Raw genomic sequence first — 24149 nt, 5'->3', positions numbered from 1 at the left:
AGATACAATGATATTCAGAGTAGAATCTGCAGGATTTGTGATGGGTTACATCAGGGGGTATGAAAACTAAAAACGTCAAAGACCCTTTTTCTATTGGTGTTTTATACAAGAAAATGCACAAGCTGTGATATTAATAGGATGGAGAGAGGAAAACCATGAGTTGTGTTTTGCATGATTTAAGTTTTGATCATTAGAATATTATATGGAAGTCTCAGGTATGCACCACTGAGAATCAGCATGTGTGTAAATGACACTAAGTTCACCGCTGGAAGTACAGTTCTACCTTTCATCATACCACTGGCCCCTTTAACTGGTGTACACATTTCCATCTTCCTTTCTCTTCAGCTAACTACTGATGAATCTTAGAGTCCAAAAGGTTATATTTTTTTTTTTAGTTCATCTGTTTGTTGTTTGTTTTCTTTATACCACATATAATTGAAAGCATACTCTGTTTGTCTTTCTCTGTCTGGCTGATTCCACAAATATAATACCCTCTAGGCCCATGTGGAAGGTTGTTGCTAATAGCAGAATTCCAGCTTTTATTATTCCTGAATAGTATTGCATTGTGTATGTCATATAAAAAGAAAACAATAGAAGCAATAAAAAATATAGACATTTATACCCAACTATATATTTCACCCCAAATAGGTAGGTGAAAAAAAAAATAGGTAATTTTGTCTGGATTTTTTTAACAACAGATTTAAAATATCAGTCTATGTGGTGTTGCTAAGGGGGCTACAATAAAACCTCATTGTGTTATTTTTACCAGGAGTTTGGATGACACCCCAACTCATCATCATCAGTTCTACAACAGTGGAATTATATTGGAGTCTCCCTGAAAAACCCCGTGGCCTCTTTGCTCAACATAAGTTGAGTAGTAAAGGAACCTCAGTTTTCCTGCAAGGCAGTGAGAAGCGGAACTTCACTGATAAAACCCTCTTGCCCAACAGCCGGTAAACTCAAAGAAAACCTTTCCAATCATAGCATTAGATACTTTGGGGGTGAAAAGGAGTGCTTCTTCAGCTGACATAATAGTGAATAAATTGGTTTGTGCATTCATTCATGAGCCATTCCTTTGCTGATGAGTCCTTTTAATCCATTTGAGACTAAATAATTACATTAGTCTTCAGAATACATGAAATTCCTTTAACATTTGAATAGTTGATTTTCTGTTTGACATGAAATGTGAGAATTTTTAAACATATAAAGCAGACAGAGTATCTAGCTTTGAAAAAGTGATCAAATTATTTTCAAAAACATGCATCTCTAAACTAGCAATAAAAGAGATTTAAAGAGTTTTGTTTAACATCAGCTACCTTTGTGTCTGGTATAATGTTTTCTCTATTTGCCTCACTATATATAGACATGAGTGGTTTTAGGGGAAAAAGTTTCCCATATTTGCAATTCATTCCCATTCATTTCTCAGCAGAGACAAAATACATTTTAGATCAACAGATGTTTTATTGCAGAGAGCAGAGATCAATTTAGTTTTATTGTACAGAGTAGCAGATCAATTTAGAAACATCTTCCTCTAAACATATTGTCCTGAACTCCAACCTATTTAAAAATGGAGATTCATTTGAACCCTCCACTCCACAATCCACCAGCAGCCTCCAAGACTTTCCAACAATCTTCAAGAAAAGCTACAAACTGTGTTAAAATTAAAATGAGACAGCTCAGAAACTGACTTAAGCAAATATTGCTTGTGCCTGTAAATCTACTAGTTTGGGGCAAAGCTTCTGAGCAGAGAGTTCAGATTTTAAACTTGTCACAAATGTGGGACTAAGAAATGAATAGAAAAATGATTGTTCAAGTCTGTGCTTTGACTTACCATGATTGTTCCTTTTGAACTATAGATACATTTGCAAGTTAGAGGCCACAACTGGAGGTGGTAGCGGCCCCAGTGATGGTTATATTGTGGAAAAAATTCTTCACCTCCCTGAAGAAATCCAGCCTCCATATAATATCACAGTAATTGGACCTTACTCCATATTTGTAGCTTGGAACTCCTCAGGTAAAGAAATAAATGCAGGTGTGAGTGTGTGTGCGTACATGTGTATGTGTGAAATATCTTAGAGGAGATTCATTAGAGATACAGTAAGAAATATGAATTTAGTAAACCAGGTCATACTCTTATCTCCTGGATAAAGATAAACAAAATTATCCAAACCCATTCCTGGGTGTATAATGCCTAATTATGTGCATTCAGTCATATAGACAGATGCAGTGTAGCTGTAGAGTGATGTAGATAAAGCTAGATAGATAAGTGTATACTTCTCTATCACAATACTTTCTTCCAAGGAGCAGAGCCTTAAAACCTTTCTTCTCATTGATTAGATCCAAGATAAGTCCTATGTATCTCAATGACCTTGAACATTTATTTCCATAGTGCTCCCTTGATTGAATCATCGGCCTGTATCATCCCTTCTGTATTATGTCAGTGAATGGGGGTGCTCAGAAGGAAGACAGTCCACTCTGCCATGAGCCTTGTGTTGAGACTGATTTGAGAGCTGAACTTTGCTTGTTTAAGCTTAATTCACTGGAGGCTCATAAGCTTCCATTGGGCCATTTTGTTTTTGGGTTGTTTTTGTGCTATAGTGCATTCTTATAGTTTGATGCCAGCATCATGCTCAGGTAAAATTCTGATTGCATTAACACTGTGTAGTGAAATTTGCTTGCTCTGTCTTTTAAAGTAAGGGCCATATACAAATAGAACTTGTTTCATTAATGTTTAATCCTGATAAAGATGCCAAACACCCTTCAGAAATACAATTTTATTTTATGTAATCTTAAAATGAAATAGAAATAAACTGTTATCCCTATCAGAATAAGTTTGGCCACAGTTCAAAGAAATACTGAAAGTAATTGGATAATTACTATTTTAGACCATCAACCCAGGTAATATAGTCATAAGGATAATTCAGAGGTCTAATATCTAAAACCTGAGTTCTCATAAACCATCATCCGCCTGATGTCATAATCTAAGATCAAAGTCAAAAGCATCTTGGTCAGAGAAGAAAACCTCTCGAGAGCTTGAAAAGCAAAAAAAAAAAAAAATTGCTCTAAGATATTTAATATAAATTATTTAATGCATCTTTGCTTCAAAATAAGTATACAACATCTTAAATTTGACAAAGATACATTGCTAGTGTGGCATGTATCTCAAAGTGCTGCCACTTTCTTCTAGATTTTAGGAATATTCTCGCACACTCTCCATTCTATCAATAGCGAAAACGCAGTTCTGCTCTGGGGCACATGTTCAAACTACGTGTGCCCTCAATCACTGATTTCCACTCTTATGAAATAACCTTGTTATCTTGTGACCTCTTAGCAGATTTCTCCTTGGCATGCGTTTAGTGTTATAGTCTTTTTGCTCCACAAAGTAAAATGAGGCAAAACAGAGTCATTCTGAAACCAGTTTCAGCCTATTGACTGGAGATTTCTCAGACTCAGCTCAAGGTCTTCAGCAATCAAGATTCCCTAATAATAATAGTAAGGGAAAATCCAGAATCATCAGCATTACTGATTTCATAACCACGTGACCAGAAAGTTCTGAGGTTCATCAAACTACTTGTCATTTTAATATTACTACAGCCACAGATTTTCACTGCTGACATGGAGACTTCACATGCAATAAGGATTTGAAAACCTTTCTAAGACAACCAAAGTAACATGAGAATCCCAGGCTTCTGCTCCCAGTAGTACCACATATTAGCTCAGCTTTTCCCACTGAGTCTTGGTTTTCTCCATCTGTAAAATGGAGATGATGATAGAATCCGCATGAAGGATTGTTGGACAGATAAAATGAAGTCATTTATGTAATGGGCACCCATTATCTGGTTCCTGTATGATTGTCTGTAGCTAGTGATGGCTAGTAGGGGATTGTTACTTGTGCCTTTAATTATTCATTTGACAATGTATTTGCTCAAGCATTTGCTAGATCCCAGGCTTCCCAATTTCAAAACGATAAAATGTGTACTGCAAGAGTGCGTTACTCAATTTTTAAGATTTCTTTCAAGTTGCCCATCATTTTGTCACCTTTTCATTGAACACCATTACATTTGCTGTGTTCCATGGACAACATTTCCATTTAGTGAGGAATCTTTGTGGAATAAAACACAACTTTCACTTTTTTTAATGTGTACTTTTCTATTATTCAGTTTTTATAGAAATTCTTTATTGTAGCACAGTGTAGGGGGATATCACAGAAATATTTCACACACTAACTCTGACCACGTAACCAATGGTTAATAAACCTATAATACCCAGACCTGTCAATCTTTTAGTTTCAGATGCACAAAATCCATTACAGAAACCCTGTAATATGTGAAAAGATTAAAATCTTAAATTAAACTTTTTTCTGGTGCCTGGAAGGATTTTGAACTCAGTAAGCACGCAGATGATTTTGACTTGTGTATAATCTACAGTTGATTTTATTGGAAAGTACCTCATGCTGTGTTTTGATTTGGATAATAAAAACATTTTTCTGCTCCTGAATAGTCACAAATATATATTTTAAACAGAAAGAAAACAAACTTGTAATAACTGGAGATTGTTTATTTTCTCACAAGCCAGAGCTTTCTAGTATTTGTGCCACCTCCATGCCATCATGAAATGATTGCATCGCAGCCGTTGCCAGACCTGCATGAACAGTAGAATCGCTGGGAATCGTATATGCAGATTCTCAGCCCTATGTTTACTGAAGACAAATCCCTGGAGTGGAGCCAAGGGATCTAGATCTTTTTTAAAGTTCCCCAATGACCTGGATGTTGTCCCAACCCAGCCACCAAGGGTCACAGCACACCAAGCAAAACAGGTTAATTATCATAATCCTCCAAAAACATGACTCAGGCCACTTTTCTGGAACGTCCAATGCCCAAACAGCTGATTTCTTCACATGTAATTGGTCTCGTGGTCAGTTTGGACAGTGACTTTACACAGTTAAATGGCAGGAAAGGAAAAAGTCTGTGTGGTTACTTGGCAACAAATAGTTCCCTAGGCAATTAACTGGGCTTTCAGTTTTCGGATTATTATTTCATTGCTCTACGTGAATTGTATTATTATATCCTACAAGCATAAATGGCCTCACTATATCTACGAGTCTGTGAATCCTATTAGTAAAGAGAGTGAGATCTAAAGAGTAAGTAGGGATATTCAAAGGAGGAGTGATTGTGATAGTGAGATCAAAATGCATTGCTATTACTTGTCATATTTGCCTTTTTTATTATACAATATGACTCTATTTATACAATAATCTCAAAATGTCTATTTATGTCTATTTTCTATCGTGTCTCATCTCTATTGGTTGTTGCTTTGGATATTCAAGTGCTGGAGGAGGGACGGTAGTTGTCTGTTTTTATTTGCCATTTGTATTCCTAGTATGTACCAAACACTTTGATAAGCGCTTTTCTTTCTTACTTCAGTTAATTCTCATGCAAACCCTGAGAGACAAGTAATATCATTATCCCTATATTAAAATCAGAAATTTGAATCTCAAAGAAGTACCATAATATACTCAAGGTCACAGAGCAGAGTCAAGATTCACATTCAGGCCTATTCTCTGCACTGCCTTCAAAGAACAGTTCCTTCCTGTCTTTGACTCAATACTTAAATCCAAGTCAAACTTTTTATTTATTATCCAAAATCTTGGACTTAGGATAGAGCAACTATGATTTGTGAAATTGTAGTCCAGACAGCCTAGAAAGCAGTGCTAAGTATCAGCAAAACCAAATGATTGTGGATGGGAGAATAATGATATTTACTGGCCCTGTCAAGACCAGAATTAATTGTGGAAATGGTGCCCCCTGAAGGGGATGTGCCCACCAGGCAATGGTCATCCCCTACAGCGTGAGGGAATGAATCATCAGAAGGCTTTACCTACCAACCCAAAGTCCAGGTGAACAGACATGACTCAGCGAGAACTGATCCCAGGTGCAGGAAGATCTTAATTAGGTGGGAGAGGGAAAGCATCATTTCTCAAACACCTACAGAGATTCAAAAACAAATTTAAACCTTTAAGTAGCCATTCTCTCAACTCCCGGGTAAATGTTGGTTCACTTTATATCATTACTTTATAAATGTCTGTGGTAACATTATAAAAACACTCCCAAGTTTTATACATTTTCATAAGATGGGGGCCTCCCTGGTGGCCTCGTGGTTAAGTCTCAGTGCTGTCACCACCACAGCCTGAGTTTGATCCCCAGCCAGGAAGCTGACCCTCATATATAGCACGGCAGACCTCTCCTCTCCTGTCGCACCTGCTGCTCTCCTCAGTTTATTTCAGTAAAATCTACTTGATGTGCTCCTCTTCTGTCTCCTGTGCTTCTCTTCTCTTACCCCCTGCACCTCTGGTTTACACCCTACCTTTTCTATGCAAAAATAAATTTAAAATTTTATTTAAAAAAGATTTTTGTGAGATGCACTCCTTTGTATATCATTTACACCTCCAGGTCAGATGATTTGCAAACTACATAACCTCGTAAAACATTGAGCTAATAGAGAAACAAAATAATAAGCTTCTAAATTTCTCATTCAGGAAAACATAAGTCAGTTTTGGATTCTCAGCTGTTTAAAATGATTCCGACATTTGAGTTGCCCCACACTGACTCAGACTCACACACATATTCAGACACATGCCCACACACAAAGGCAAATGCATGTTCCTTTTTGAAAGACAAAAGCAGAACACATACACTTCCTTTCCAGTGCCCCCATGTTGTCTTCTGGGGGTTACTTTCTTCACATGGTTTAGAAAAGGAAATACTGGTTTCTTGGGGAATGGCTGCACTATTTTAGCTTCCTCGTGCCCTTTGGCCTTTTGCTCCCTGTCTCTGAACTTCAGGCTTCTCATCTGTGAAAGCAATATTAAATGCGCACCTCGTACTATCGTTATGTGAAGTCGGGAGACAACCTTGTAAAACATTTAGTGGACACTGGGTAGATGCTGGCCATTATTCTTCAGATTTACAGACAACATAAACCAGGTTTGTTTATTCCTAAGCATTTCTTCTCACCTTTTACCAGCTTTGAACCAGAGGTCAGGACTTACACATTCACATTGAGGGAGCAAAGGATATATTACCTCAGTCGGTGGAAGAATATAGAAAATAAAGAGGCAAATACTTCATGGGACATAAATGATTTCCTCAGAATAAGAGTGGAGAGAGAGATGTCCCTGCTGTTTGAGAAGCCAAACATTAAAAATTATTTAAACTCTGAAAGTAATAATGAGCCTTTCTAATTTATCAAGGTGATGACTATATTTTGAACTATCTTCGCCCTTAATCATGTTCTAATTAACGATGCTGTTGAATTCAACATGCAGTTTTTCTAACTGAAAATGGGGAGTTATTTAGGCTTAACGCATAATATCGAACACTGGTGTTTTTCTTGTCACATTTACCTCGTAGTCCATTAACGAAAAGAAGTGGTAACAATTCTACTGAAATCATTTCAATTCATGTTGCTTGGAAATTTAAATGCTTTTATAATCAGGTTTTGATTAAAGGGTAGCTAGCCACAATCTGGCTTGTCTGTAAGTATCAGACACCTTCGTATTCAGCGAGCTCATCAGCTCCAGAATTGCATTAGATAGTAGCCATTCAAAGTCAAAATTGGCATTAAGCTTTTTAAAACTTCATGTGGCATTAATTTGGATGATTCGACAATGACCATTGTCTCAGTTTTCTTAATTAATATGTGCAAAAACCAAGTGACAAGCAGTAGAGAGTTTCAGAAAAAAACTATAAAACTCGTTTGAACAATGTGTGAGGTTTTTTGCATATTAATAATCCTTTTCAGCTTTCTTGAGGTATACCAGACTAGTAAAATAGTAATATATTTATATATACAACATGATTTATAATACACAATATACAAGTATTTTGTGGAAGGAATCCCCCGTCTAATTAATTAGCAAAGTCATCATTCCTATAGTTACATTTGCCTTTGCTTCCTTTTTGGTGAAAACATCCAAGGTTTTCTGTCTTAGCAAATTGCAACTTTACAACACAGTACTGTCAACTGTAGCTGCCTTGTTAAACATCAGGTCCTCAGACCTAGTCATCATGGAGCTGAAAGTTTGTACCATTTCGCAGCCCTCTCCTGTTCCCCACACACCCCAGCCTGTGACAGCCACCATCCTACTCAGTCTCTTGGGAACAATCTTTTTTTTATGCCATATAAAAGTGACGTCATGCAGTGTTTTTCTTGTCTGTGCCACTTTGCCTCCAGTTTCGTCGTGTTGTTGAAAATGTCAGGATTTCCTTGTTTAAGACAGAATGCTATGTTACTGTATAGAAACCACAATTTCTATATCCATCCCTCTGTTAAGGACATTAAGGTTGTCTCCATATTTTGGTTAGTAAATAATCTGTACTGAATGTAAATATAGTTATCTCTTGTAGGTATTAACTTTATTTCCTTTGTCTCTATGCCCAGATGTGGGAGTGCTGGATCATATGGCAGTTTTATTTCTGTTTTCCTGAAGAACTTCTATAGTGACTGAAGCAGCTTACATTTCCAACACAGCACAGAGGTTTCCTTCCTTCACATCTGCTCCAGGGCTTGTTACTCTTGTCGTTTTGATAACATAATCCTAACAGATGACGCTATCTCCTTATGGCTTCCCTTTGGGTCTCCCTAAGAATTAGTGATTTGAATAGTTTTTTATGTCCTTATTGGTCATTTGTTTATCTTCTTTAGAAAATGGCTATTAGGATCTTTTCTTCATGGTTGATTGAGTTTTATTTTTGCTTTTTGTTTGTTTGTGTGTGTTTTGTTTTTGTTTTTGTTTTGCTATGGAGTTCTGAGTTCCTTGTATATCTTGGTTATTCACTCCTTCTCAGACAGGTGGTTTACAAATATTTTCCTATATTCTATTAGATTCATTTTCATGATGTTGATTATTTCCTTGGCTGTGTAGCTTTTTAGTTGGATGATGTTCCTTTTATCAAATTCTGCTTTAGTTGCCTTTGTCTTTGGTGTTTAAGAAATTTATCTTACTTTATTGATTTTTATTATTTTAATCCCTGCACTTTACTGTATTAATGTACTGGTAACACTGGTTTACAACACTTTCTGATTCAGAGGAGCAGGCCCTTTTCAGCTGTGTGTCACCATACCATAGCACACCAACCATGTGGGCACCCTGGTCCTCCATAACTCCCATCTGCTCCCCTTTCTACCCCCCACCACCTCTCTCTCTGGTAGACTCAGTTCTACCAGATCTCCAGGGTTTGTTTCATTTAGCTTTGCCTATTCCTTTATTTGGTTTCTCTGTCCCCCACATATGAGTGAAATGACCTGGTATTTGTCTTTCTCCTTCTAACTTATTTCAATTGACATCACCCCCTCCAGTGCCATCTATGTTGGCACGAATGGCAAGAATTCATCTGCCTGTACAGCTAAGTCATGTTCTGTAGTGTCTCTGCCACACAGGCCCCGTCCCTTCATCAGACTCTGAATACTTATCTTGCTTCCCTGACTCAGCTGCATTGAATAGTGCTGTGATGAGTACAGGAGAGCAGTGGTCCCTTTGATTGAGTGAGTTTGTGCTCCTTAGGTAGATAACTAGGAGGGTGACTGCTGGAGCTCGTGATCGATCGAATGTGTGGAAGACCCTCCACATTGTCTGCAGTCCCAGCATCACAGGAAGCTACTTCTTCTCCACATCCTCAGCACTTATTATTTCTGGTCTTTTTTTTTTTTTTTTATGTGGGCCATTCTGACAGGTGAAGCATAGCATTTCATTGTGGTTTTGGTTTGCATTTCCCCACAATGAGCATTTTTTTCATGTGCTTATCTGCCTTCTGTAATAGACAAACACATAAACAACTCAATGCAGTTTGTCCTATTGTTTTTCCAAGTTTACTAATGAGAAGACTCAGTGGAGATATTATAAATTATTTTCTCTAGGTTATTCATCATGCAGCCAGCAAAGTACTACAGATATCACAGTGGGTTCCTCTCCAAATTCTGTGGCCACAGTCACTGTGATAGATTGTCTCACTCTTTTTTAGCTAAACACTGCAGAAAGAAAATGATTTTTTTTTCTGAGTTCTACTAAGATCTAGTTCAAAAGCTAAATGAGATTTGGTTCTATAACTAACATGAATGAGGGCAGAGTAATTCAAGAGCAATCTATTCAATGATACAAAAGCCTCATTTTATTTTCTGCTTAGAACTTTGTGGAATGAAATTTATTTGCCCTTGAGTAAACTGATTCATTGATTCATTTTAACTAACATGAAAATGTTTACCGACTTCTACTCAAGGACAAGCATGATGCTGGATACCTTCAGAGTTATAAAGAAGAGTAGAGCATTGCACCTCCTGCCCAGAATCTTACTATCTAGTGCATAAGAGAGGACAGGAAATGATAACTATTTTTTAATATGTAGAATCCCTATACACGGGAAGCTATGTGAAATGCCTATATAGTGGTTTGAATGTGTGTTCAAATGCATCCTGCTTCATCATTCTATCTCCCTCCCCATCAAGGACATAGCCAAGATACCCCCATCTATACAAAGGTGAATTTAGGCTGATTTGTTAAAGCATTATGATAAGCGATAAGTAGTGTTTTGAAGTAAACGTGACTATTACACCGTATTGGTAGTTTTCCTCTTAGAATTGTTCCTGTTCCAGTTCCTAAAAAAAGATTTTTAAAAAGGTTTATTTGATTGACTTGTCCCATTGTAAAGTATGCACCTGCTGTGAAATGAAGCCACAGAGAAAAAAAAAAAGTTGAATAATTTAACTTTTTTATTTGTAAAGATAATCAAGGTTTTTCTGATTACATCTTAACTTCATAAATGTTAAATAACCTATCAGCATCTAGTTGTTGTAAATTATGAAAAGGAGCATTGCAAGGAATATTAACCAACGAAATCCTTGTTCTTTAGTGAACAAGAAAATGTGTTATGGCAGCTTGTCACTGTGCGACTGGTAACTTTGACACCAAATAACAAAACTGCCATTTGCACTTAGGGTAAATTGGTTCACCTGAGCTTCCCCTGCTCCTCTTGCTCTGACATAAATTTATGAACTCGGGAACTAACCCAGTCGTGTGGCTCCCCAGCTGACTTTAACAAATATGCCCATTTCATTTCATTTAGTCATCAGAATGCCAGGGTGCTGGGTCGTTGCAGACTCACTGCAGATGGTACCAGGTTTGCAGGGACACAGGAGGCTTTCCTGTCACAGTCCCAGAAATCAAGATGGGGAGGGGTACTCCTTCCTAAATGCATGTCAGGTTTGACATGTTCATGGGTTCAAGGGACATTTTTATTTCGGTGCATCATAAGTACATGGAAAGGACATTTTTTTCTGATGAAGCAGATGCGAAAAAATACATTTTCTAGGTTCATGCTTTGAAGAGCCCATGTTTAAACCTAGATCAAGATTATGTCTATATCAGAAATGTGGGTGGAAGAGCAGTTTTTTTCTTTCCCCTGACCTCTAGGAGTCCAGTCCTTTTTAACAGAGAAGTTTCTAGAAGCAGACCTACAGATAGAGACTGAAGACAGACAATTAAGTGCAGCCTCAGGGCAGTTGGAGTGAAGAGCTCTCTCAATGACTGCTGAGACTGATAACAGTACTTCATAGTGTACCACTTGGTTATATATCCAAGGACACATAAAAGTAAAGCTCGGTGGCAAAACATTAAAGATTTTTGCTGGAAGAAATATAACATGTTTGGTATTGGAAAAGCAACTTTGCATAAAAGATGGGTTCAGTAAGTGTCTGAGGACACGACATGAGGGTCCATGAAAAGCATCACAGTTTTTTGGTTTTTGTTTTTTTCAGTTTTGTTCCATTTCATTTTGTTCAGTAGAGACATCTATCATTTATTCAGCTCTTTTGCTGTCACAGGAGTGTACTCAAATATTTCATATATATTCTCTAACTTAATCCTTAGAGCTGTTTATGAGGTGGCTCCAGATATCATCATGTTAGAGGTGAAGAGAATGGCATTCATGGCAGTCAGGTAATTGGTCAAATTGTCTAAAACAAGGGCAGAGAAGGGATTTGATTTCTCTGACTCCATCCTGTGGTTTATGTAGTTCAGTGAGAAGGATGGCATACTTTTCAAATATGTGAATGTAAATTTTCTCTACAAGATCTAGCACAGGAACAGAGAAGACAAAATGAGCGCCTCATCCCAGGGGGGCCAGCAACACAGACTAACGGAATCTTCTCAGGATTGTATTTTGTCTCAGGTCTTAAGTTTTCATCTTTAAGCACTCCTGCCAATTTGGCATTGTATTCCAGTGTGTTTGTCTTCATCCAAAAAAAATAATGTGTCATGTAATTTATCGTCTGAGGAGACATTCTCTAATCTCTTTGGCTAAGAGTGATGTTCAGGGTATTAGAGCCATCTGAAGACACTGGCCAATAACAGCTTCCATGTCCAGGCACTTCTTCCTCTACTTTGTCATAAATATGTGGGCACCAACTGAAATCTTGATTCCTGTAGCTGTATAGGCTGGAACAAGGTAACACTAAGGGGACAGGCCAAACATGAGATGGGATGCTGGGATGCTTGCTATTCTAAGACAGTCTGGATGGACATTTCCATAAGCATATCTTGCTGACAAAAGATCAAATTGCAAACTGAGAGGAGCCCTAATTCGCTCGTCAGTCCCCTTTACTACTTCAAGCAATAGTCTCTATTGAACATTTTCAGTTAAAAAGAAAAGCCTGAGCAGAATGCATTTTTATTTCCCTCACATAGAGGACTTAGGTTTTCCTCAGCAATGAGTGAACAGAGAACTTTAGATGGTCTCTGTAATCAGTTCTCTTCATTTTAAATAATAAGGTCATGTTGTGAGCAGTATAAACACCCCTAATTTTTGTCTTCCAGTTGAGAATTAGGCCTTGAAGAATATCTTCTGAATAATCCAGCATGTGTATTCATGATGCCATGCAAGAGAAAGACAAATTTATTTAAATTTCAAAAAATTAGTCTTTGTTGTGATATCTTTTTTCTTCGTGGACAAAAGTAATAGAGATTTGTCAATTATCTGAGACTGAGGAGAAACCTCAAGAGCTAGCCAACCTCTCATCCTGTGTCTAAGGAACATTACCCACCAGGAATTGATATGAAAGTGATTATGAGACGCTACAGTGAACTGTATCATGAGTAGTACCTGTATTTGCTTGACATAAGTTGGTCAGCATAAACTTTTTCTGCTGTTGAACAGTTAGTTCACTCCAAGGCAGCTGGCTGGTGACAGTTCTCAACAGCACCTATTGTTTTCTAGTGTTGTGATTTTTAGGAAGAAAATCCACAGCCAATTTTTATAAACAAGGAACAATGGAATTACGTTGGCTTCCTTGCACTGATCCATCGGTGGGGGCTCCAGTACCTCATCCCATTTCTAGTCTATTTAATGAGTCTTCATTCCATCTGTATATGTTCTCTCAAAGTTATCTTTTCATTTTCACCCCCAATATGCTAATCTCCTTTAAGTCTCCATCATTAAGGGAAAACAATAATATAGAGGCATAAACATGTTACCAGATGGTCCTCTGTTCAAGCCCAGCTACCTTAATTAACTAATGTGAAACCTGTAACAAAATACTTAACTCCTCTGAGTCTTCATTTTCTAATATTTAAAAAATAGTAATAATATTTACCGTACAGTTTTGTCATGAGACTTTATTCATTGACTCAGTCAAATCCATCATTCATTGAGCTTCCTCTCACCAATGAACACTCCATGAATATGCCATCATTCACTGAGCTGCTACTTTGTGCTAAAATCTAGACATCAGAAGTGCATTGGGGTCAAGAAACAAGTCCCTGACTTATAAAGTTGAAGTGCAAGTGGTATTAACTGAGGTTATTAAAGCTGTCTGGCATACAGCCGAATCCAGTGAAAGGACTGATCTTGTTTGTGTAATTGCTGTGACCTTAGCACGACACTCCAACTGATAGCCCTGCCTCCTGCCTCTCTCACTTTCCATCCATCTTTGCCCACCAGCATCTCCCCGTCCTAAAATATAGATTAAATCATATTAATGTTTTCAAAGTCTCCTTGTGGCTGATTCTATATAAAGTCCAAATTCCTGGAGGAAATAATTGCTAACATTTAGTGAACACTTGAGATGGGCTTGAAGAAAGAAGGGTCTATTCTAAGCATGTTACTCTTAAATTCTCTGCTGTAGGAAAATGGAGAAAGGAAGCCCCAAGAAGAGGAAGAGGTTGGGTAATACAAAAAAAAAAAAAAAAAAAGATAGACATAGTCTCTATTGGTTCTGTTGAAATTGAGATCTCTGAGAAGAAATCTGTTGGAAATATAAATGTGGAATATAGGAGAGATATAAATCCAGAGATGATAAGTGAGGAATCCATGGTAGGAGTAGTTTAAGCTACTTGGACAAATGGAACAGACAGTTCAACAAGGATGCTCTAAAATTCTATTTAAAACTTGAATTCTCCACCTGAGGTGCCAAATTCAGACAATCTAGCACTTTTCCATGGGCAGTCTTCTCACTCTGATCAGTATTTCCTTTGGAGACTCCTTGTTGTCATCTGTCCTACACAAAATTCCCAGCATTCTGACATGTTCCTGCTCTTCAACTCCGTATGCATGGGGCCTACATCCACAAAAGGAAAAACTACATTTCTCTTTTTAGACCTCATCTCTTTTAGGTTATTGAGTCCTGTACTGTCTTCCCAGTGTATAGATTCATTGTTTCTGTAGCAAAGACAAGCTTATTTACATGCTACAAAGGTAAATAATTAGAGGCACAAAGGTTGTAAAGTATCAGATCATTGAGAAAATTCAGTGGGAAGCTCCATTACATTCTTTGTTGAAGGATCCTATCTTCGCCTTGAAGACGTGTGCATATTGTCCGTGACCAAATAAAACTTACAGGATTTAATTATGACTAGCCTGTAAAGAGGCTCAAGTGACAAGACCTTCTTTCTTTAGGAAACCTTGTAAAAAATGACAGTTTTTGAACCAAAATTTGATATGTATTTAGGTCCATAAGTCTCACTGACAGAGTGGACTGTCCTGACTCCATAATTAATGCACTAGGAGTTCTCTAGGTAGACTGTGATTTGGCTAGTTTATGGGCTGTTATGTCAAGGATCCATGTCAGACTGGATGCATACACAATGCCTACAGAAAAATTATTGTCACAAGCAAAACTGGTAGGATATTTTTTTTATGTACTTCAGAGTAAGTAAGCCTAGGGAAAATATATGACACCATTTCTAATTGCCTTATAATTTTTAGAAGCGAAACGTGACTTCATTTTTACTTGCCTATATTTTTGTATAGAACTATTCCATTTCACTTTGTTTTTGAAAACAGGTGATACACATTTTTCACCTTTGGAATATGCATCCTGTTATTTTGCAGCTTAAGTTTCACATACCTTTTAATTGCTATGTTAAGCAATAAATTGTCTAACGCTACAGCCTAAAATTTTAAATAGACATCGTTAAATCTTAAAGGACAAACATTTGTTGACCGTTCTTTATGGCATACATAAATGCTTTTATTCTCTCTCTCTCCTTCAAGGGATTCTCATCCCCAAAGTGCCTATAGAATACAACGTCTTACTCAGTGCTGGAAGCCCAGCACCTCGGACTTCCTCTGCTAGTCATCACCAGTCCATCCTTCTGGAAAATTTGGCTCCATTCACACTGTATGAGATAAGAATACAAGCATGTCAAAATGGTAAAAGTCTTTCAGACACTTGTCCTAGTCTTTTCATCAAATGTATTTTATTAAAAATTTCATTAAAAAGGAATTGATTCTCAGTTCAAATACAAAGACTAACATTTCATTTCTTATTTGTGCTGGACTGTTTACCTAGAAAAATCAGAGCCTGGCATTGAGTGAAGCATTATGCATTTCTGCACATTAAATCATGAATATTTAAATACATTAAAATGGTGGTTTTGCAAAGTCTTGTTTTATAAGACTCTTGAAAAGAAAAACACCTTGATCACATAAAGAGAATCACAGGTAATATAAAACAAAATGGTTATTACAAAGAAATCATAAAAAATGTTCTCACCTTGATTCTATTTGAGTTTTATGGGGTGGGAGCGGGCAGTGGATGGGAGATGTTATTCAGAAATCGAGGTAACACTCAAATGTCTCTTGCACATTTTACAGTCTGCTGAGTCTTGGGTCATGTTCCTCAACTGTCACCTTAAGTAGATTAGACTGGTGGTCAGTGACATGCTCATCCACCTGTATGGCCTTAGGAAAAGTCTCTCCCACTCCCTTATCTTTCCAAAAGTTGTATGACATATGACACTCAGTTGTAAGAGAAGAAAGTTGTGCCTTACCTTGGCATACAGGATGTGTTGTTTCACCTTAGATTAAAGAAATTGACCAATCTTTCATTTAGCATGTAATCAGAATGTCCGTATTACATGCCTTTCGGCACTTCTGTTTCCTATCGAGGCCTAGTCACCAGACAGTTGGTTAGGAATTGAGGTCTGCAATGTTGCTATTCTTCATCTCCAAAATTGTCACTTTGCCTACATGGCTCTACAAATTAGACTAACTATTTTGGTTTGAAGGATACTGCTTTCTCCAATCAAGGCTTCAGCTGATCAACTTGGAAGTAACTTTAACTTCACATTTTCTTGATTTAAGTGCAAAGTCAACTTCTGCATCTCTGTGTCCCTGAAATTGTGGAATGAAGATATAATATCCTCCAAATTGATGGTTTGGTTCCTGTGTGTTGAGAGAACAGTCATTATTTTAAAGTATTTAAAAACATCCCCTCCCCCCCAAAGATGTAACAACATATAAAATATGCAGGTCACACTCTCACACACACATACACATGAATTTCAAGAACATTATCACTTTAAATGACTGCAATAAACTAGAGGAACCTCAGTTCAAACAAGCATAAACTTTATTGACTTGCTTATACAACTATCCACTTTATTAATGGATTTTCCAAAAATGGTTCCCTCTTTGTTTAAATCCTATAGAGATTTATAGTACTCACCAAATGTAGTTGTGCAAGTGTGTATACAAAAGTATGAAAGAAATTATTTTGTGACATCCTTAGCCTTCATTTGCATATATACCATTTCCCTGCTTGACAAATTACTAAAGGTCTTATTTCTTTTTCAAGGAGGTTGTGGAATTAGTGATAGGAGGTTTGTCAAAACATCTGAAGCAGTCCCAATGGATCTAGATGCCCCCGTTCTTAAGGCACTGGGATCAGCTTGCATAGAAGTTAAATGGACGCCACCAAAAATGCCAAATGGAGTCATCACCAACTACTTCATTCACAGGTAACATCAGCTATGACTAGTATTGTTAAGAATTTAAGAAGGTTACTATTCTCAGCTTGCAGAATAAATACATTTATACTTCCACAGCTGGTAGGTGGGAATTCATCTTTTGGGAGCACCTACTGGAGTGTAGACTGGTGCTGGAAACTTCTACACATGATCCAAGCAAAGAAACAAGTATTATATGACCTTTGGGCTTGAGTCCTGTCTGAAGGGTGATACCTTGAGACCACATCATCTGGTGTTTGATAAAATAGTGACTGCTAGAGCTTCAGGTACCAAGGGAGCATGGTCATTCCAGAAGATACCAGGTTCATCCTTCTGAGATAATCACCTCCCAAAACCCTCACCTCCTGAAATACATCACCTCGAGGGGGTAATATTTGAACCCATGAATCTAGATAGTCCACAGCAGACACTGGCAGACATAGGATTTGCAGGTGAAAACTCCCTCTTCCAAAAGCAACACGCTGACATAAGACAAAGCGCACATTTTTCAGCTCTTCATCCTCACTGCAAGGCATTTGTTAGCTCCTCCAGCAGGCTGTTCATTCCCTTGCTTGACCCTGTGACCTGCCCCGAGTGCATCCTGAAACTCTGTGGCTTCTGTTACAAGTTTAGTTACTGAAACTCTTTGATTCAGATCAATCTGCAGAGATGAACTCAGGCCCTATAGGAATATTATGGAAGGAGACAGTGTCATTGCATTTCTGGTTATGTAAACGACAAGGCCAAAATGAGCAAGCCCAGTTCCTCCCCAGCAAACATTAATTTGAAGAATAATATTTCTGATTCAGATACACATGAACACGCAAAAATGGCTAATGTGAATTTACATTTTGGGATAAGCACATTAGTGGAAGCTCTCAAATGCCCATCCTCTTGGAATAGTTTTCTTTCATCTACTTAATGCTAATTGTATGAGAAAAGCACATCAAATTCCTATTCTGAATAAAGGGAAATAAAGTATCTGTTATAGACCAGGACGTGGCTTCACTCTGTTAGTTTTGTAAATAAAACTCATGATTACAGTGACTATTCCTTGGCAGTTCTGGAGAGGGAAAACAGGAAATCTAATGCAGAAAGCCCGTTTCAATGAAAAATACTGTAAATTGAATTTGACAGCATTTGATGGCATTTGATTATTCTAGTCACAGCCAAACAATGATATAAAGAGTAATATGAAACAGAATGTGTTACTGCCTAGCAGACTCAAAAGCAATAAACCTTCCTCCAATGTGACACAATCACTTCACAATCATAATTGTAGCCTGTTTGATACCTCTGAGCACAGCAGAAGGGCACTGACTGACATAGATACATTTTGTTTTTTATTTAAAGTGAAATGAAAATGGTCCACTGGGGCCCCAGATACCATCATTATATTCACCTACATAGGCATGAATCACTTGGCAGTTATTTCAGCTGAAGTTTAAATGTGCTTAGACAACAACAATATCAAATTTTTCTTAGATAGCTGCAAAAAAAAAATCAGAAATTTGTAAGGACAGAAATAGAATGTAGACACATAGTTCTTTTTCATTCTGGGACTGCAGAGAGCCCCATATATAGTTATAGCCACAAGCCTGCAGTATTTCTGGGGAGGTGATGGCATGTAATTTCTGCTTCATCATTTGACCCCAGTACCCCGCTTTCTCCTAGCACCACAGAAAGATATTCTCTTAGTTCCAACCAAAGACAGGCTTTGGCCTATGCAGATATTTTCATTAAATTGCCGGAAGCCAACTTGCCAATCCCATTTTGAAAGGTTTTTCACTCTGGTCTTTCTAAATCCTCAAGACATTTCCCCTCAGTGCTTTTTTTCTAGGTTCTAAATATTGCCTCTAGACATCATCTATTAAAAAGTATCTGCTTTAGTAAAAAGATAAGATGATTCTAGCTTTCAAAAGGAAAACAAAACCCAAAATCAACTAGTTAAGGACAAGACTATTAATGTGAGTGTTTCTGTTTAGTTTATCTATTAATCTGCCTACTTTGTTGACTAAGTGAATTACGTAGGAAAACTCTCCTACTTTGCAACAAGATTTGTGTTAGTGCTTCGCCATCTGTTTATTGATGGGGTATCGGAAAAACACCTTTGGGTTTTCTCCTTTTAGTAAGTATAGTTTGTATAATACAGATTCTTCAGTATTCCCCTCGTATATCTCCAAGCTTGTAAATTGTAAGATCCAACTTCCATCTGCAGAATCCACCAGACATTCTTAGAATTTCATAGAATGACCTCTCACTAGGAGTTTCTGTTTTAATGGAGACAGTATTGTATGGGATTTGTTTGTTTGTTTGTTTATTATTTTTTTAATTTATTTTTGTGTTCAAGGGCTTGAGTGCAGGGTATAGGTCAGATTTCTGAGCGAAAAACAGAGTAGAGAGGATCCACCAGACAGAGAGTGGGGAGCAGAACAGGTGGATTTACTAAAATACACTGCTAAGTGTTGCTGACACTTAAACCCTAAGCCACTGGAGGGACCCTTTTATGGGGATTTAATCTCAATATATCACTCAAAATACTTGGGAATGTGTAAAAGATCAAAATATACACAAACACCCTCTAAACGATGTAAAAATACAAAGAAATTATAAGCTAAGTGTCAAGAAAGTTTTGAAGGAAAAAATTGGAGATCATTTCAAATAGGCAAGGAACTGCAAACCTCAAAGAAATATTTATGCAATCTGTGTTGTGTGGAAAGATAGACATGGACTTGGAGACAGTTACTATCTACCATGAACTATTAGCTCTACTATCAATAATCTTTATTATAGTAGGAGATATAAGTCGAATTAAGCAAATCAACTAAAAGAGCTACACAATGTGAGAATTACAAACATTACCATAGAAGATATTGACTCTGTCTTTTATAATTTGGGGACAGTTCACAAAGTTGATGTCATTGTGTTTACAAAATAAAGGCTGAATGACAATGTTAGAAATATATTTGCTGGAAAGAAGTTTTAACAGAACAGAATTTTACAAAGGTAATTCTATCCCTTCTCTATGATTTACACAGGGGCAAATAGAATTTCCATCAGTAAAATTAATTCATATACATATATTAATTCATACACATATATGTGATATATATTATTCATATACATATAAGTGATATATTATTATGTGTATATGTGTGATACTTTCTTTACTGCTCTTCATTTTCTTTGTGCATTTGGAGATACATGTCATTTATTTTAATGACTCATGATATTTTATTTATATTATATAAAATAGATGTGTACCACACATTATTTAAGCACTCCCCTAGTTGTGGTTAAATAGGGGATTGCCCTAAGTTTCATGATAACAGCAATCTGACAAAAGAAATTCTTACAATTAGCATATGGATGATTAATCTTAGTACTAGAAATAGAGAATCAAACTTTTGTGAATTTTTAGATGTTACTCAATTGTCTTCCAAAAAGGATATATAAGAATTCTGATTCTGGGCCCTCCTTGATGGCAAAGGGGGTTAAAGCACAGCACTAAGAAGCTAAAGCGACTTCTGCATGAGTTCAAATCCTACCCACCCCGGTGGTGACCACATGACGCAGCAGGCCTCTCCTGACCACTGCTCCCCTCAGTAGTGTACTTTGTCGATCTGCCTGTTCTGCTCCCCATTGTGTGTCTGGTGAAGCCTCTCACCACCCCTGTACCTCTGGCCTGTACCCCAGTTCTGTATGCACAGATATATAAATCTTCAAAAAAAAAAAATCTGATTCTGAAAATGCTGGGTCTTATCAATCTTTCAAATCCTTGCCTGTCCAAATTTTAAAAGGCATATTATTGTTTTAGTTAAAATTTAGTTATTACAAGTGAGTGATTCACTCATCTCAAATATTTATTTGTTCTTTGTGTTTATAATACATTATAATATAATTCCTGAGGATATTTTCCTTTGTATTTTCTCCTGTTGATGTGTCTGTGTACTTTGTATTTAAAGAAAATTCTCTCTTTAGTGACAACACTAAAAATAGTGTATCAGTTATTTCTTATAGCACTTTTATGGCTCTATTCTTTATATATAAATATCAATTTAATTTTGCTTTAAGGAATGAGACAGCCAATCCAGATGTTCATTAAAAGAACTAGTGTGTCAATGTTATTTTATAATTCCTTGATTTGAAATGCCACCTACACAAAATCCCCATGTGTTGTATGGTTCATTTCAAAACCTTATTCTGTCTCATTTATGGCAGATAGAATTTTAATAAGCAGAGCCTGACAGTAAAGACATCTCAGGTGAATAAAATTACTAGAATAAGCAAAATTTCCAACATTGAAGCCATAGGGTTCAAGTAATGGTCAGATTTGACTGGAGCTTTGTTTTTTGGGGGTTTTTTTGTTTGTTTGTTTTTAAGATTATTTATTTATGCATACAGAAATGGAGTACAAGCCAGAGGTACAGGGGTGGTGAGAGGATTCACCAGAGGCAGAGCGGGGAACAGAACAGGCAGATGGAGGAAGTGCACTGCTGAAGGGAGAAGCAGTCTGGTCAGAAGAGGTCTGCCACGCCATGTGGGTCACCTCCAGGCAGGTGATGAACTTGCACTGAAATAGCTGTGCCAGCTTGCTGTGTTCTCACCTGTTGCACCAGGTTAGAACAGGGAGGACCTGTTTTGTTTTGTTTTTTAAAGATTTATTTCTTTAAGCATACAAGCCAGAGCTTATGCATACAGGCCAGAGGTGTGGGAGGTGAGAGCATTCACCAGAGACAGAGTAGGGAGCAGAACAGGGAGATTGATAGAAATACACTGCTGAGGGGAGCAGCTGTCAGGACAGGAGAGGTCTGTTGTGTCATGTGGGTCACCTCCCTGGCCTGGGATAAAACTTGTGCTTCAGTGCTGTGGCTAGCTTCATAGTGCTGTGCTTTAACCGGTTGCAACACCAGGGAGGGACCAGAGATTGACTTTTTGATTTGGAGATAAAGTGAATCATTGCAGGTTCAGAGTAAAATAAAGAAACTCTTATAGAAAACAGTGTAGAGTTTTATCAAAATATTAAAAATAGATCTAACATACAATTCAGCAATTCCACTCCTAGATATTTACCTGAAGAATGATAAAACTAATTGAAAGGGATATGTGACTCCTGTATTCATTGCAGCACTATTTATAATAATGAATTTATGAAAGCAACCCAAATAGATTGAAGGGTGGATTAGATATGGTTTATATACCAAACGGGATAGTACTGAGTTTATACATTTATATATTTGTGTGTGTGCATGTGTGTGTGTATATATATACACAAACATATAAATATATATATACATATTTTATATCTACATATATGTGTATATATGTACCTATAAATGAAATCTTGCCATTTGCAAAAACATTGATGGAACTGAAGAGAATAGTGCTAGGTTAAATAGTCAGAAGGAGAAAGATAAATGTCACTTACATGTGGAATTTAAAGAAATAAAACAAAGGATCAATCAAAACCAACCCATAACAAACCCTAGACATCTGGCTGTGGAATTAAGACTACCAGAGGGTGAGTATAGAACAAGGCATTTGTAGTCTGAAGACATGGCTTCCGTGTTCAAGGTCTTGCCACTTACTAGTTATTGACCTTGGCTAACTGCAGTGTTACCTAAGCTCCCATTTCTATGTAAAGTCAGGTTAGTAAACATAGAAGGTAATTAGCTTCCTAGAATGTTATAAGATTAAGAAGAAATAATGTATGCAAAGTTACTGTTAAATATAAAGCTTGATAAAAATAGAAAGTTTCCTAGGTGTCTCACCCATAACCATGCACTAGAAAGACAAACCTGGAAGAATGTTTAAGGAAAAGGAAAGAGGACCGTGATAATAAAAGAAGCAAATTGCACAACAGTATACTTAGTATGCTTTTGTTTTACATTTAGATGTAAACTAATACACACACAAAAATTAATAGTGCTTATCTCCCAGAGATAGCTTATGGATAATTCGTGTAAGTACTACATGGTTTTGTTCGTCTGTGTTTTCTAATTACTTTTGACAATCAGTGTATGGTTGTGATAAAGACAAAATAATAAATTTATCTATCATGTCCCACTTCATGACTTGCCTGTTTTCCTCTTTCTGGGAACATCATCATCCCTTTCTGTAGCAATCAAGTTCTGATCAGGGAAGTAAATGACACCAAGCATTTTAAGAGATATAATTTAATTTAAATAATTATCTAGTTATATTTGTTAACTAAGTAACTGAAAGAATAAAAAGCAAGTGAGAAGATAATATAAAGGAGGCAACTGTCTTAGGATCATGTGAACAAAGGGAAACATTTTATTTTTTAAAGATTTATTTCTTTATACATACAAGAACTGGAGTACAGGCCAGAGGTGTGGGGGGTGAGAGGATTCGCCAGAGACAGTGTGTGAGCAGAACAGGCAGACTGACTGCAATACACTGCAGAGGGAGAAGTGGGTGGGTCAGGAGAGGTCTGCTGGCTGTAGGAGCCACCTCAGAGGCGGGGGGTTCAAACTTGTGCTGCAGGGGATGCAACTAGCTTCATTGTGCTGCACTTTAACCCGCTGGCCACCAGGGAGGGCCCGGAAAACAGAATTATTAATGTCTAGAGCCCTTCTTAGGACTCCCGTGGTACTGCACCCCAGACATCTGATGTGGGGACGGCTACCAGGTAGCACAAGGGGCTGGGGAGGAGATGTGATATGAATCTGGCTTCCCAAGTGCTGGAAAAACAGCCTTTGAAATGTGTGCCTTGACATTTCTAATGTGAAAAATCCATACAGGGAAGATACTCTCACAATCAGCCACCAAACAGGAAGGAGCCAGTTTCTTTTTCATTTGTTTTCTGACTCCCTCTGGCGCCCCCTACTGGTGTAGCCCAAAAGTCACTGGT

At 37.3% G+C, this 24149-nt stretch overlaps 1 protein-coding gene across 1 annotated transcript in view; it reads left to right on the top strand.

Moving 5' to 3' along the window:
* The window catches only part of USH2A (Usher syndrome 2A (autosomal recessive, mild)), a 589735-nt gene that overhangs the window by 488844 nt on the left and 76742 nt on the right, over positions 1 to 24149 (top strand). Inside the window, 4 exon segments of the mRNA XM_004685238.1 lie at positions 770 to 953; positions 1857 to 2014; positions 15540 to 15698; positions 17125 to 17287. Of these exon segments, the coding sequence (XP_004685295.1) occupies positions 770 to 953; positions 1857 to 2014; positions 15540 to 15698; positions 17125 to 17287 (664 nt within the window).

Source organism: Condylura cristata, unplaced genomic scaffold (genome assembly GCF_000260355.1).
Source record: "Condylura cristata isolate star-nosed mole 26May11 unplaced genomic scaffold, ConCri1.0 scaffold00018, whole genome shotgun sequence".
Taxonomy (NCBI): Eukaryota; Metazoa; Chordata; class Mammalia; order Eulipotyphla; family Talpidae; genus Condylura; species Condylura cristata.
This window is presented reverse-complemented; position numbering and strand designations above follow the sequence as displayed.